Source organism: Bemisia tabaci, chromosome 8 (genome assembly GCF_918797505.1).
Source record: "Bemisia tabaci chromosome 8, PGI_BMITA_v3".
NCBI lineage: Eukaryota > Metazoa > Arthropoda > Insecta > Hemiptera > Aleyrodidae > Bemisia > Bemisia tabaci.
The window spans coordinates 43611704-43626237 of record NC_092800.1 but is presented as its reverse complement, the minus strand read 5'-3'; the positions used below and the strand labels follow the sequence as shown (position 1 = coordinate 43626237).

At 36.4% G+C, this 14534-nt stretch overlaps 2 protein-coding genes across 3 annotated transcripts; both read left to right on the top strand.

The window, feature by feature from the left end:
• The first annotated feature begins 322 nt into the window (after positions 1 to 322).
• LOC109034645 (uncharacterized) lies at positions 323 to 5940 on the top strand. Of its 2 annotated transcripts, none has more exons than XM_019047895.2 (4): positions 323 to 474; positions 2977 to 3095; positions 3845 to 3968; positions 4876 to 5940. In XM_019047895.2, the coding sequence occupies exons 1-4, from the start codon at positions 350 to 352 to the stop codon at positions 5111 to 5113; spliced, it is 606 nt and encodes a 201-aa protein (XP_018903440.2). In that variant the 5' UTR covers positions 323 to 349; the 3' UTR covers positions 5114 to 5940. The 2 variants fall into 2 exon arrangements, with proteins under 2 accessions (XP_018903440.2, XP_018903441.1); XM_019047896.2 differs by lacking the exon at positions 323 to 474 and adding an exon at positions 2009 to 2191.
• An 891-nt stretch (positions 5941 to 6831) lies between these two features.
• Positions 6832 to 13437, top strand: VhaAC39-1 (V-type proton ATPase subunit VhaAC39-1). The gene is made up of 7 exons (XM_019047897.2): positions 6832 to 7073; positions 7857 to 8028; positions 8899 to 9077; positions 9862 to 10019; positions 10672 to 10848; positions 11750 to 11827; positions 12216 to 13437. The coding sequence occupies exons 1-7, from the start codon at positions 6953 to 6955 to the stop codon at positions 12375 to 12377; spliced, it is 1047 nt and encodes a 348-aa protein (XP_018903442.1). The 5' UTR covers positions 6832 to 6952; the 3' UTR covers positions 12378 to 13437.
• Positions 13438 to 14534: the final 1097 nt, after the last annotated feature.

The following is a 14534-nucleotide window of genomic DNA, read 5'->3' as shown; positions in this document are numbered from 1 at the left end:
TTTTATTCCTGCAAAGGTGTCGCCATCAATTGTAAGGGGAAGGTAGAATGCTGAATGCCGAGATGCATTCCAATAGTTATTTACAGCAGACACCTGATATGGTGTTTGCTCAACACTTCTATTGAGTCTTCAATTGACTTAATGAAGAATCGTTAGAACTGTCAGTACGTGGAGTAATTAACAATAATTACAGTAATATTTGTGGGTTGTTTCCTTGTTAGACTTGTAATTTTTGAACAGGATTTTATTTTGTAATTTTGTTTCTTGCAGTTTAGAAAGTAGAGAAAAAGTCTGAGGAATGAAAAGAGGTCTTCTACTGACATGCTATCGAAACGCTGTGCTTGAAAAGATGGGGGGCACTTCAGTGCAGGAACAGACAGATGATTGTGAACATGAACAATTGCGGATGATTAAAAAAAATTTTACCATCTGCCGATTGTACAGCCTCTGTGAACAAACAAGGAACTCTTTTGGGTAACAATTTTAATATTCTTCACATGAAAAGATGAATTTCATTGGGTATTTTAGGCAGGTGATCATTCAACATTTCCCTTGAGTCTTTAATTGACTCGATGAAGAATCTTTTAAACTTCCAGTAGGTGGAGTAATTGACAAAGATTATAGTAACATTTCGACAGGGTAAGTCGGCAATCACATATCTCGTTTGCGGTGTCTGAAAATCTCCACTTAAATGTTATTTTTTTGAAGGAGAACAAATTGACATCATTCCTTGAAGTTTTTGCAGAATTTTTTTCGCACAGAGAAGAAAAATCACGGCAGTTTCAAAAAATTACCATTGAGAAGTTTTCTGTTTAAGAAATATAGTATGACAGGAAGTCTGCAACGTCGCAAACCAAGTTATGTGATTGCCGACTTACACCGTCAATTTATGAGTTCTTTCCATGCTGGACTTTGACTTTTTGAACAGGAGTGTATCTTGTAATTTTGTTTCTTGCAGTTTAGAAAATAAAGAAAAAGTCTGAGGAATGAAAAGAGGTTTTTTTACTTACACAGTAATGAAACGCAGTCCGTCCAAAGCTGGAGAGCGTTGGGATCAGAGTGGAAAAACAGCATTTTCTCGCACTAAAACTGAGAAATTAGAGGACCAGAATCGAACACATTTTAACTGTGAACGCGCACTGAGGAAGTGACGTTCGAGACCAGAACTAATACTCCGCATCAATGGCATTTCTCCTTCACATTTCTCACTTATTGATCACAAAAAACTTTACAACTCCATACTACAGGACCCAATTTATTCTGAATCTAAGAACAAAACCAAGCTGAATTATGTACGCTATAGTGCTCTGTATCACGCTCGACATTCTAATAGAAAATTTTAAACATAAAATGTTAGAAAACTGCTCATCTAGATAATTAAATCGCATTTTTAACGCCGGATCTCTTGGCTCATTTAATGTATTGCCGAGTCGCCCTTTTGGAGCTCGCTGGGCCCTTCTTGGGAATAGGTCCAGAAAAAAGGACCAGCATTTCTCGTCTCACATATCTTGAGAGTGTTTCACGAAGTTTGGTGTGTTGAATTTTTTTAAATCGCATTTATAACTCCGGATCTCTTGGCTCATTTAACGTATTGCCGAGTCGCCCTTTTAGAGCTCGATGGATCTTTTTTGGAAACAGGTCCGGGAAAAAGGACCAGCATTTCTCGTTTTGCATATATTGAGAGTGTTTCACGCCAATTTTCGTGAAGTTTGGTGTGTTGAATTTTTTAGGCTGGCATAGGCTGGCAAGGTAAATGAAGAAAATAATGTAGTAGAAAGTACTCTTCCCCCTCCCAATCCCCAACTTCCTCCCTTTCTCTCCTCCCCAATCATCTGTGGTCGGAACACTCGTGACGATTAGTGCCTTGAACGGGAGGCGATATGGCAACACTGCATGAGGCACTCTTGCGCTCCTAGTGGCGTATAAGAGAGGCGCGCGCTGGTCTATGGGCTGCGCGATAGTGTTCCTTCCTCAGTCTTTCTCCCTGTGGATTAGTATTCGTGCCGCTGTTTTGAGGTTAGAATCTTGTTTTGCTTTTGGCAAGGCAAGGGAATCGTAAAATTAAAGCAGGAGCAAGCATTAATTAAAGGAATTTCCAGGATTTTTTCGTAATGAAATTTGAAACAAGAAGTTCAAGTGCATAATACAAGTCTAAACTTATCGATCGAATTCACCATCATCAAATATCAATGTAAGTATTGATAACATGTTATCATCCAGTGCTAATTAAGAAATTGAGAAGCATGGAAGATGCGGTAGTCATACACGAAAACGCCTGCAAATCGAAAGTAAACAACCGTCTACTTAGCTGACGACACCTCTATCATACTTTATTTTTTCTTCGGAAGTCCAGTCCATAGAGTACAATAGAGTCGCAATGTACTGGAGTGCCAATGAAGTCAATCCATGAACGGGCCATTTCCAGCCCCTTGTTCGCTGGAAAGTGTGAACCCGACGGCATTTTGCAACACGGCAGCTTATGAGAGAATCGCGGACTATGAGGGGTTTTTGGGATTTATTATCTTAAATCAATAGCTATTTTCGCGAATTTTGGCAAATTATATTGACCAATATCATAACTAATTAAAAAATGTACGGAACTTCTGGTTTTAATGAGATAAATTTTATACCTGTATTTTCTGAGCGGACCCCGCAGATACAGTGCCGCTAATCGCCGCACACTAGTCTCAGAAGTCCTGGACAAAACGGTATCAAAAAGTGACTTCATCTGCGCTCCAGTACATTGCGACTCTAATTGTACTCATTGGTCCAGTCCTCATAATTTCTTGAAAGCTTCCACCATTTTTCTTCTGGGTCAGCAAAATATTCTGTGCCAATTGTAAGCTGTTTAACTGTTAGAGTAATTGTAATTTGTAAAAGTACAATAGGAGCTGTACTATAGGAACTGTTCATTGTTTTATACTCGTTTTAGAGTAAAAATGTCAACTATCTTAATGTACTGTTTTCATTTTTCAGAATCCAAATGGCTCCTCAAAAGCAATCCAACCCAGAAACAGACCCTGGCACTATTGCAGGGAAAAAGACATTCAACAAAAAAGAGTGGCGGCAGAAACAGTACAGTACTAAATGGAAAGGTAAATCAGAGGATTGTTTGCTTCCTCCATGTTATTTTGGATTTTGACTCCAAAATTACTCAGATTTCAATTGCAGTCACGTGGAAAAGTAAATCCAAAAGTTAAACGGAAGTTTCATCACTCTCACGAGTAGGTACTCTGCAAGAGTGGCTTTTTCTCAGTAGTAACTGTCTGTGATAAATCTACTGGAGACTTTACTTTCTGGATGGGTAGTATAATTTGAAGGCAACCAGCGGAAACATAAATCGTCACCTTCCAGGCAAAGTATCACGAGCGCCATGCGACGTTTAAAAATTTCCGCCGCCATTTTATTTCTTTACTGAGAAATTGTTGGTTGAATCTGTTTGGAAATTTCACTAAATATTATCGGCAGCACAAAGAAAATTCAGTGAAATTTTCGGACAGCTTCGTTGAACAATTTCTCTGTAAAAAAATAAAATGGCGGCGGAAATTTTTTAACGTCGCATGGCGCTTGTGATACTTTGCCTGGAAGGTGACGAAATCCTCTCCAGCCTTGTGCCAAATTGAGCAGGGTGCGCCCTGCAAGATCGGGCACGAGTAGTGGCCAGTCTCTATGAATGGTGGTTGATACAAATAAAATTGTATGGCAGTGCTGTTAAATTTCCTCTGAGGAAGCTGACCAAGAATCATGGTCAAAAATGAGGGCAGGTCAATTGAATTTGGGGAGAAGCTTGGAGCTTTCTGTACCCCTGGTGTTATTCTTTTATTTATTTATTTATTTTTTTCAGTTCAAAAATTCGAAGAGGAGAAGAGGAAAGCTGCTATCCAGAAGTACCATAAGGAACTGAAGAAAGAAAAAATTCAATTACCTCAATCTAAACCTAACACGAGCAGAAACGAGAAAGAAGAAAGGTTTGTCATTTTGTTCTAAACATTTTGATTTTTTTGAAAAATTTAAAGCACCCTTTTCCTCAATATTCTGTCTCCGCTTGTTGTTCAGAAACATTCATTGTTTCCTATAATGAGGAATTCTCCTTGAAATTTTTGCCATTTTGGGAGGAAGAGCCATTGGCACAGGGGAAAAAAATTGGTAAGGAACGATCAGTTTTGGTAAATTTAAAGCATAAGAATATTTTTTGTCTAAGCAACTGTACCCCCTAAATACAGCAATCCTAGAGATCTCACACATGAATGGGAAAATGTTATTTTGGTTATTTCATGTAAGAAACAAGAGGGATGCTGAGACTTCTAATCGCTATAGTAACACTATCTCAAGGCGTTCACTTTATAAGAAGAAAATTCTGTTTTCTGTTTCTTACAAAAAATTGTGTTACAGTTCTTATTTAGTTTTTTTTTTTCCCTAAAAATCTCATTTAGACAATATTACCTTGTTAATAATAATTTATCTTTGCGTTTTCCTGGGAAGCATTCGGTATTTTCCAGCTCTTAACACTGAAACATAAATCAAATATTAACAGGTTAAGATGACTCCGGAAACGAGACTTATTGGTTAAGATAGTTCTTGAGACTTTTAAAAGAAAACAAGTCTCAGAAAGTGTGTTTCTCAGTATCCTGGAAACAAAAATTAAGTGATCAAAGTATGAGATATGTAGATGATAAACTAATTTGAATCTCTCCTTTCAATTTAAGTAAGATAATCTCAGATTCTTACCAAAGGTCTTTGGTGCCTTCATGAGATACCTGAGGCTCAAAATCCCCTCTGAATTTTTGTTAGTTTCATAGCTTTGGGGTCATCTAATCTTCTTGTTCTTTTTCAAAGTTAATCTATTTGTCTGCTAACCCTTTTCACCATTTCCAGACTCAGCGCATATCAGTTGGCACAAAAGGAGTACGAAAAGGTCAAAGAAGAACAAAAAAAGCAAAGGGAGGCAGCCATTAAAAGGAAACAAGAAATGAAAGAAGCCCTCAACAAATATAAACAGAAAAAAACTGAAAAATACAAGAAACTAAGTAAGAAAACTAAAAAAGGACAACCAGTTATGAAGTATCGATTAGAAATGTTATTAGAAAAAATCGAAAAGAATTACAAAAGCTAACAAAAGTGAATGTTCTCACAATTTTTTAATTTTACCATAACCTCCAATGAAGTTTGCGGAATTCATTTCTCTTATCTTCTAATATCCAAAAATGATTATTTTTTATGACTCGCTTCTATCTCACTTCTGGCAGGGGCTTAGAGTGTAGTCAACTCCAGCTAAAAGAACGCCTGGTAAAATGGAAGGAAAAAGAAATAGTCTCTTGTGCATGAAAAGCCATGTGAAAATTCAGTAAGCAGATGTAAGCAGACATTTTGAGTATCTTGAACCAAAAGTCCCTAAAATTAAGTACCTAAATCATGTATGTTGCATACATTTCCAGTAGCTTGAACTGAATTTTCTACTGTATGAAGAAATATTGTAGGTAACATTCTGGACATTATCCTGCCTTTCAAAAAATTCCATCTCATTGACTTATTTATGCATATCCAGGCCTTGTTTAGCAGATTACCTACAGGTAATCTGGAAAATAATATAGTGAATGTACTCACTTAAAAAAGACAAAGCACCACTTGCTAGCCAACCCGATTGAAATGAAACTTTTTCTGATCAGTTGGAGTTACGCATGTTTCTATTAACTGTTTTCTTTTTATTTTCATCGGCAAGAATTCATGTTACTTTACAAGCCAATAATTCATGTAACTGTCAATAGTAATTTTTTTTTTTTATAAGTACATCATTACTTGGTTTCCAGTTTTCAAGGAGACAACATGGCAAGTGATATTTTTCAGTACCTATCGGGATCTAAGTGCACTGTTTTCTTTCTATGTGTAATGTTCTTTGTTATGATTGGAGCATTGCAATAAAATACCTCAGTGAACAACTCATTGCTTGTTTTAATGTGTCTTATTTACATCTTTGACCATTCATTCAAAATTTAACTTTGCAAAATATCCCTGCCAAAAATAGATGATAAACCAGCATAATAACTTGTACAACTGTTGCGCTCAAAGAGCAATCGGTATGTAATATTTTGATTTTTTTCTGGCAGTTGACTATTTTTGTTCCAAATGTATATATCTACTTATCTTACACGCACCAGCAGGCCCGTACCCATGGGTTCATCACACATGCACAGCCTTACTATCCTGGAATAAAATATTTTTTTAATCACCAGATAGTGTAACTCCGTTTAAAATCATTCGAGCCTCTTTTTTTTCTTTTTTCTTTTTTCCGTCCATCCTTCAGTCAGTAAAATCAGTAAAAAGAATGTGAGAAGGAACAACTGTGCATAGGCATAGTTGTATTTTGAATCTCACTCTCTTGGTTTCGTTTGTTCTACTACGGAACCTCTAAAGAATTCCTGTTTTTTATTGTGTTGAAAAATTATACACAAATGATGAATGGCTATTTTTCCACTTAAATCAAAATGAATTGTATAAAAAGTAGGCAACTTCGTGATAAATCAAGTTAGAAGAACGTCCTCCGCAGTGAAATAACTGGGAACGAGGGTACGATGATTTTTAAATTGAAGAAAGTTTCGCGGTATCAGTGTTGCCTTTCTTCCAAATTGACACATATTTCAATGAAATATAACCAGAGCCTGGATTTCGCGGGAATTAGAAATTGGCTTCCAAATTGATCGTTTAATGATGAGTTACGCTTCTGATAACTTTGCATCGTCCTTTACTTTTGATTTTCATTAATCTTGTACCTCTCAAAAACGAGTTCTTTTCAAGCTAATCTTGACGGACACCTGGTAACTTTCATGACGTCACCTTGAAAAGTCACGTGATCGCTGTCATCTGTGAGAAAGATCAACAAAACAGGCTCGCTAAAGCCCATCCCATCCTGAGATTGTGGACGTTTTGTTAATTTTTGGTGTAAAATTTTCTTGGAATGATGGGTGCCTCATTTAATATCGACAATGGATATTTGGAGGGTTTGTGCCGAGGATTTAAGTGTGGAATATTGACCCAAACAGACTACTTGAATTTGGTTCAATGTGAAACTCTTGAAGGTTAGTGATAACAGCATTTTCTCTGTTTTATGCGATAATTACTCTTAATTCCAAACTTTTGGGTGGAATTTTATGTCGCATTTATGACTTTTATACATGCATCACAAGTAGTCAACCTTATTTTCGATGGTTACATCTGAACCCCTCGGTATTGATTCATCTATGGTCATACACTGAACGTATGATAAGAGCTAACACAAACCTCTGAAGGAAATTACACATCAGAATTGGAGCGTATGGACTCAATCATTGAGAGGCGCAAAAGAATTGACTATTTAACGATATCATATACTCACTGGATGCATTAGTCTTGCTCTTGCTGCAGTACTAGTGATCATGTAACTTCAGGGCGTGAACTAAATACTGCGACAAGATCATTGCAGAGTTTCCATCACAATCTATTGTTTTAAGGATCTAATTATTGCTATATTGTTGAATCCATGCAGTTTGCTTTGTCCTTGCAAGAATGTTCTCTTAAAATGTTGTCCTAAACTGTCTAGCCGATAAAATTAAGCACTTGGGGGCGGAATTTTGAAACAGGGCAATCACTATCAATGTAAGGTTTGCTAGTTTCACCATTGATATCTACTGCCCTTCTTTTCTCAGTGACGAAGGACTAGTTTAGTTAAATGAATTGGATACCCACTGTGTGATCTCTCTATCCAAAACTTAAAGTTCAGCCAAATGCTTCTAGGTAGTGAGGGAGTGCATTGTAGACTGTCCCAGACCTAAACTACAGGACAGTATTGACCTTAAGTTCATAATATCTCCTCTCTCTTTCAGATTTAAAGCTGCATTTGCAAGGTACAGACTATGGCAGTTTTCTCGCCAATGAGCCCAGTCCATTGGCTGTCTCTGTCATCGATGATAAACTTCGGGAAAAGCTGGTAATCGAATTTCAACACATGCGAAATCAAGCTGTAGAGCCACTATCAACATTCTTGGATTATATCACGTAAGAATCTTCTCAATGGTACTAAACTAAAGCTTTTAGGACAGCTCAAAGAACTCATGCATGAGAAATTATCTAACCCTGCTAAAGTTGGGAATAGCTCATGTTCACAATTGAATTGATGTTTTCTTACTAGAGGGCCTAAGCGCCAAAATCCAAGTTTTGAGAAAAACCGGAATAACTATGCTGTTGGATTTGCGCTCAATCTTTTAAGCCCAGAAATTGTGAATGTCTGAAGAATAGCTCCTGTAACTGGACTCAAAAGATTGAATGTACACCCTCGTCAAATGACACTTTTTTTTCGGTTTGTCTCAAGACTTGTATTTTGACGCTTTGGCCCATAAGGAAAATTTTAGTGGAATTGGGACCTTCATTTTGTTAGTCACCATGAGCCTCTTGTGATTGAATTCCCAGTCAAGAAACTCATAAGTTCACCCTCCTTTTCCTCTCTTCTCAATACCATTTTCTTCTAAAAATTTCTCAGGGGCCGTTCATTACATATGCAATGCTGCAGTTTAGATTTTTTAACAACCCCTCCCTCTCATGAGGCTCTCACAACGTAAGTCCCTATCCTTCAACTTGTGTACACGAAATGATGTGACGCTCTCCTCAACCCCCTCCTTCCCTAGAGTGTTAAGTATGTATTTTATGAATGACCCCTTGCACCTTAATTCATTTTGCGTAAAATATTTTTTCTACGTTGCCTCCCTCTTTTCTCATATGATGAGGAAACTGAAGTGGAATACTTTATTTAATTGTATCTTCTTCTAGATCTTCAATTTGTCCCTCAGATCTTTTTATTTGTAAACTACAATTAGCATCCATAGTATTCCAAAAATATTTATCTGTCGGCGATCATTTTTTTTTTTTCAGATACAGTTACATGATTGATAACATAATTTTACTGATAACTGGCACCCTTCATCAGCGTCCAATTTCTGAGTTAATTCCAAAATGCCATCCTCTTGGTAGTTTTGTCCAGATGGAGGCCATCACAGTCGCCACAACACCTGCAGAGCTGTACAATGCTGTTCTTGTCGACACTCCATTAGGTACTATTTTTAATCAAGTATAACCAAAAATTAGCAAGAATGTTGCTGCCCCTATCGATCGAGTCACTTTTTCTCCAATGAAATTCAAAATTTATGCTAAATGTTATTAAATACGGATGCCAGGACTTAGTAAGTTTTTGGACAACCGCTCTCTTTTTGTGCCGTCGTATTTTGATTTATTTTAAGCTCCGTACTCTTAAAGGATCCCTGTCATTCTTAATATGTTGGAGCACCTTCAAGTGCGTGTGATACTGTGCAACACTACTGTTGTGAAATAGTTGCTTGAGGGGCCTCGGCACGCTGCGGCCGGCCAGCGCTAAGCGCGCATTGGCGTCTACAAACCTAGACGGATACTTCAAGATTTGCGCAATGCTTGAAGTATCTCCGTAGGTTTGTCGGCGCCAGTGCGCGTTTCGCGCTAGAAGCACACCGCTCCGTTCTGTGTTTGGCTATAATATTTAAACTCGCGGAGTCAGCGTTTTTCAACTCATAATTTTGAAATGTTTCCACACTCTGCATGGATTATTCTTATTGAAATTGATGAACAAAAAGTATGTATTGAAGGAAAATATTATGCGTGTTTTGTAAATATTAAGGTGGTTTTGTGTCAAATTTAATGATTTCCAAAGCACTTTAATTTTTCCTTTTATATTTTGTGCTTTTACTATGCTGTAGCATGGTGTACGTACAACCAAACGCTCTAAATTGGACATATTTGACTCTAAAAGATCGATTTAAAAATGGGTTGACACCGTCTATCAAATATGTTTTTGTTATTTTTCAGCTCCTTTCTTTGTTGACTGCATCAGTGAACAAGATTTGGATGAGATGAACATTGAAATCATCCGAAACACATTGTACAAAGCGTACTTAGAGGCCTTCTATGAATTCTGTAAGAAGCTTGGAGGAACAACAGCAGATACCATGTGTGAAATTTTATCAGTAAGTCTATGCAAATATTTAATATCTTTAATTATTTTTAAACAAAGAATACCGATGCAACTCTTTTCAAAGTTAATAATATTGGCTCCAAGATTCTGCGTAAGTCTTGAATTTTTACTTGTGTACGGAAAATATTGTTCTTTGCTGGATATACCTAATTAAAAAATCATACGGGTGTCATCGTTACTTGAAAAGTATCATAGAGAAGGTCTTCAGCGATAGTTTTGTAATTTTGAAAACAATGCATCAAATGTTAACAATTCTCTGGAAAGCGCATCGTCTAAATGAGCTTGAAACGAAAATTTTGACAACCGAAAGTGAGCTGTATCGTTTAATTTTTTCACCAAGATATCAGGCAAGTGGAACTGCAAATGAATTTTTTTTTTTTTAAACGTATTTCACCCAACTCTTGTAAGTATTCATTCCTCTTGTTAAAGTTATCCGAGGCATCTTGAAGCATCTTGCTGATAAGCCCTGTATTATGTAAAAATGCTAGCTTTGTGGGGCTCATCAGCGAAATGCACTTCGCTTTCTTTGCTTTAAGATGCGTCATTTTTTCTTTTGTTTGCCAATCCTTTGAAGTAGCTCAGAGAGGGATTTAAGTTTATCTCTGAATCAACATGCAACGGATAAACATGACTATTTTTTGCAGTTTGAAGCTGACCGGCGTGCTATCATCATTACCATCAATTCTTTCGGTACCGAGTTGACAAAAGACGACAGAGCCAAGCTCTACCCTCGCTGTGGAAAGCTACATCCAGATGGATTGGCTGCCTTAGCTCGAGCAGATGATTATGAGCAAGTGAAGGCAGTGGCTGAATACTACGCAGTAAGTTATAGTTCTATTAATGTATAGAGAAGGTTGTGAAATTAATTCAATAATTTCAGTCAGAAGTACACACCCACTTTGTGTAGTTAATTTACTACACCAATAGTTTTTAGAAAAGATGTATGTAAGTACGTTTATGTACTGCAATACATACACTTTTGTATACCTGTCCACCAAAATGCAGAGGAAATATATATTTTTGATTTTTTGCTGAAGGCTTTTGTCACGGCAATTAAATGCTTTTATTCAATTTGTGTCAAGGCTTGAGCACAGAGTAACCTGGAACCCAGCCTCTGTACATCTAAATGAAAAAAAAAAAAAAAAAAAAAAAAAAAAGACAAAACCCACACTAAGAAGTGGCCCGAACTGTACGTAACAAGGTGGAGAAATGGTGCTGGGTCCACACCATTTCGCGGGAAAAACAAAGCCAAGAAATTCCAAAAATTAATATTAGAGTCAAAATTAAATTTTTTGAACTCTAATGCGTACCAGTACAAAACTGAGGGGGGAGAGTGTGTTCAGCTCAGGCAGTTTGCATTGGAATATTAAGTTGGAGTCACGCCGAGAGATCTATACCGGTTTGGGCCTTTTTAGACCTCATTAGCAGATCACACTCGGCAGTGAACCCAACTTAACATGCTGCAAAATCCAAGACGGCATTAGCAGCCGAAAATTTTAAACAGTATCTCTGGTCAACTCTTCCAGAAAGATTTTAATGATGTGAGTAAATGTGAGATGTGTGTTAAACGTGATGCTTGTAAAACAACTTTTCACAATATCAATGAGAATGTTTCTTCTTATGAATCTTGCTGTTTAATTGTGTTGTGACTATCCTGTTAAGACAGCTGTCCTTTTTCTCTGATAGGTGCTGAATTTAACTAATTGTTGTGTTTTATTCTAGGAGTACAGTGCTCTTTTTGTAAGCGTTGGTAACAATCCTGGAGAAAAAACTTTGGAAGACCGTTTCTTTGAGCATGAAGTAAGTACTGCATTGTTGCTCTGATCATCCACTTTCTCTTTCAAAACCATGTAGTGGAGACAGAAGAATGTCTCAAGTTAAATAATAAAATCTTTTTGGAAAGAGAGATGATTGAAAATATTTTAGGCTCATTTCATGAACGTAACTTTAGCAGTCATGTAGTCAGCCAATGTTTCTTTTTTTTTTTTTTTTTTTTTTTTTTATTGTATGGCCGAAACTGTGATTTTTTTTTTTTTTTTTTTTATTGTATGGCCGAAACTGTGATCGTACACTTGGTTTTAATTGGAGTTTTGTTGCTCTATCCTAGCACTGCATTATTTTAGTCTGAGGTGGCATTAAAGCTCTACATCCAGTTCCAGTCCTCATTTATTGTTCTTTTCTTTTTCAGGTGAAGCTCAATGTTTTTGCATTCCTTCAACAATTCCATTTCGGTGTTTTCTACTCATATTTGAAATTGAAAGAACAGGAGTGCCGAAACATTGTTTGGATAGCAGAATGTGTGGCTCAAAAACACCGCGCTAAAATCGACAACTATATTCCCATCTTTTAAAACTTCATTCCACCTTCGTATTCTTTCGATTAAGCATACCTACCTTCTTTTTCCAGATATGTACCCAGAAGTATTGTGTCCTTTTTTTATAATGATAGAGGTAATAATAATGATCCTCTGCTGAATTATTGGTGCATTTACCGGGATAAGAAATTTTTCCATGTTTGCATGTAGTTTCTGATTTTGTGAGATGTTATTAGGAAACTTCTCAACTTTAGAAGGAAGCTACATTCAAAACTTGATGATCAAGTTAAGTAACTGTAAAAATTCATCAGATAAGTCGCTACTCCATGGTATTTCTTTTAAGTAGATAATTTTCTTGCAAAAATGTTGTCAAGTTTATTTCAAGAAAGGTCTGGCAATCAAGAACTGTTTGGGATAGCTTTAAACAGAATCGTTTAGAACTAACCTCTAAATTTGTTTCTTTCACAACTTTAAAATTTGCACTATTTTTTTAAGTCTATTTTGTGACTTGAGGGAATTTTTTTAATTTGAAACCTTCAGTACTTGTTATCAATAATTTTGTGGTAGGAGAACTGATTGGTGTATTTAACTTCGAAAATGTACGATCATTGTTTTGTTTTACTGAGTTAAAATGCGAGAATCATTGAGTAATTTAAGTTTCTTTACTGCGAAGTCACTGGTTTGCCTTCAAAACCTGATTTCCTGAATTTTTTTGTGCAAGAAGTATCCTTATCTTCAGTTTTATGACTGAAAAATCGATTTTGATCGTCTCACCTAAAAATGCAAGTTAATACTCGAACAAAACAAGCGCCTTGACGGACGCTATAATTTTTGACCGTCAAACAGGGACTTCCCAGTCGTTATTTTTATTTCTAGTACAAAAAAGTACAGTGTTCTATCTCCAACAGTAAACAATATTAATTAACTAAGTAATAACTGTGGTCGCATGAATTTTGTTGCTTTGCATTTACTCCTTTTGTTCATTAAATCGGAAATTGAAGCACCTGGAACTACGGTTCCCTTTTGGTCAAAATATTTTTGTTGTTATTTTTTCTCTTGTATGTATTGTATTCATTAAACGTTTTATTGTAGTTAACACCCGTGAAATTTTTCTTTATTGTCTAAGGCTATGGTTAAATAATCAAAATTTAAATTGAAAAATAAAATTTTCCCGGTTCTCAGGAGTTGCTGTGATATTAATACGTATACAATACGCGTTTCGGAGCTTAAAATTTCATCCTCAGTCGGCAGCGAACTCCGACTGAGGATGGACTTTGTTCCGAAATATGTCGTGTGTAAGTAAAAATATCACCGCAAGTGAGTACTAGAAAATTTTATTTTTTGTCACATTTGACTTGTGGCGTCGCCCCACGTAGTTTCTATTTAAATTGAGGACCATGCTGGAAAAAGGGCGTATGTACTAAGTTCAGCGTTGTTAGAAAAACGCATCTGAAGATTTGAAATGGTGTCCCGAAAAATTAAATGCAGCGGGTGGTTAAACCAAAGGCAATTCTCTTAAATTAGATCCTACAGCTTTGAAATCCATTAAAAGTTTTAAAAAAATAAATAATTTTCCCTCTGTAATCATTGGACAAAGTAAGCCAGAGATTCACCCTTCTTTCGAAATCCTTGTATGTACGATAAAAGAAGAGGATCGTTTTTCTTTGATAACTCATAAAGTAATGAAAAAGAAGAAAATCGGGGAAATGACTTTCTGCAAAGACATTTCAGTATTCTAATATGCCAAAGTTTTTTAAGATCAGGTCACTGATAGTAGAGAAACCCAGCTTTTCCCGGGCGCATTTATGATTGCTGAAGACACTAAATTCACTATTAAGTTGATTTCCTTCTTTTGTATCTCGTGACCTAATTAATTTAAAGCAAATCAAAGAAAGCGGTTTCTGCAGAATTTCTTCAGCTTTCTATCGAGCTAAAGTTTTTTTTTTAAAATCGGAGGTTTATTGGCGGAAAAACTGAATTTTTCTGGTTGCACGTACATAAGAAAAGTGCATACTGTTTTTGTTTGAAAACTGATATAACTCGCTGTTGCACCTTATTGAGTCTGAAGGGTCTCCAAAGGTGGTCAAACATTCAATTGGTTACGAATTGCACACATTAGATTCTGTTTGTCTAATTTCAATTACCTCTTGTCCGCCGCCCCCGGTATGGGATATACTGTGTTGCCAATTGTCC

Coding starts and splice junctions, on each gene's coding strand:
- LOC109034645 (XM_019047895.2), top strand. CDS start 350: ATGGGGGGCACTTCAGTGCAGGAACAGACAGATGATTGTGAACATGAA. Junction 3,096..3,844: donor GTACAGTACTAAATGGAAAG/GTAAATCAGAGG, acceptor TATTTTTTTCAG/TTCAAAAATTCGAAGAGGAG. Junction 3,969..4,875: donor AGAAACGAGAAAGAAGAAAG/GTTTGTCATTTT, acceptor CACCATTTCCAG/ACTCAGCGCATATCAGTTGG.
- VhaAC39-1 (XM_019047897.2), top strand. CDS start 6,953: ATGATGGGTGCCTCATTTAATATCGACAATGGATATTTGGAGGGTTTG. Junction 8,029..8,898: donor ACATTCTTGGATTATATCAC/GTAAGAATCTTC, acceptor TTTTTTTTTCAG/ATACAGTTACATGATTGATA. Junction 11,828..12,215: donor ACCGTTTCTTTGAGCATGAA/GTAAGTACTGCA, acceptor TTTCTTTTTCAG/GTGAAGCTCAATGTTTTTGC.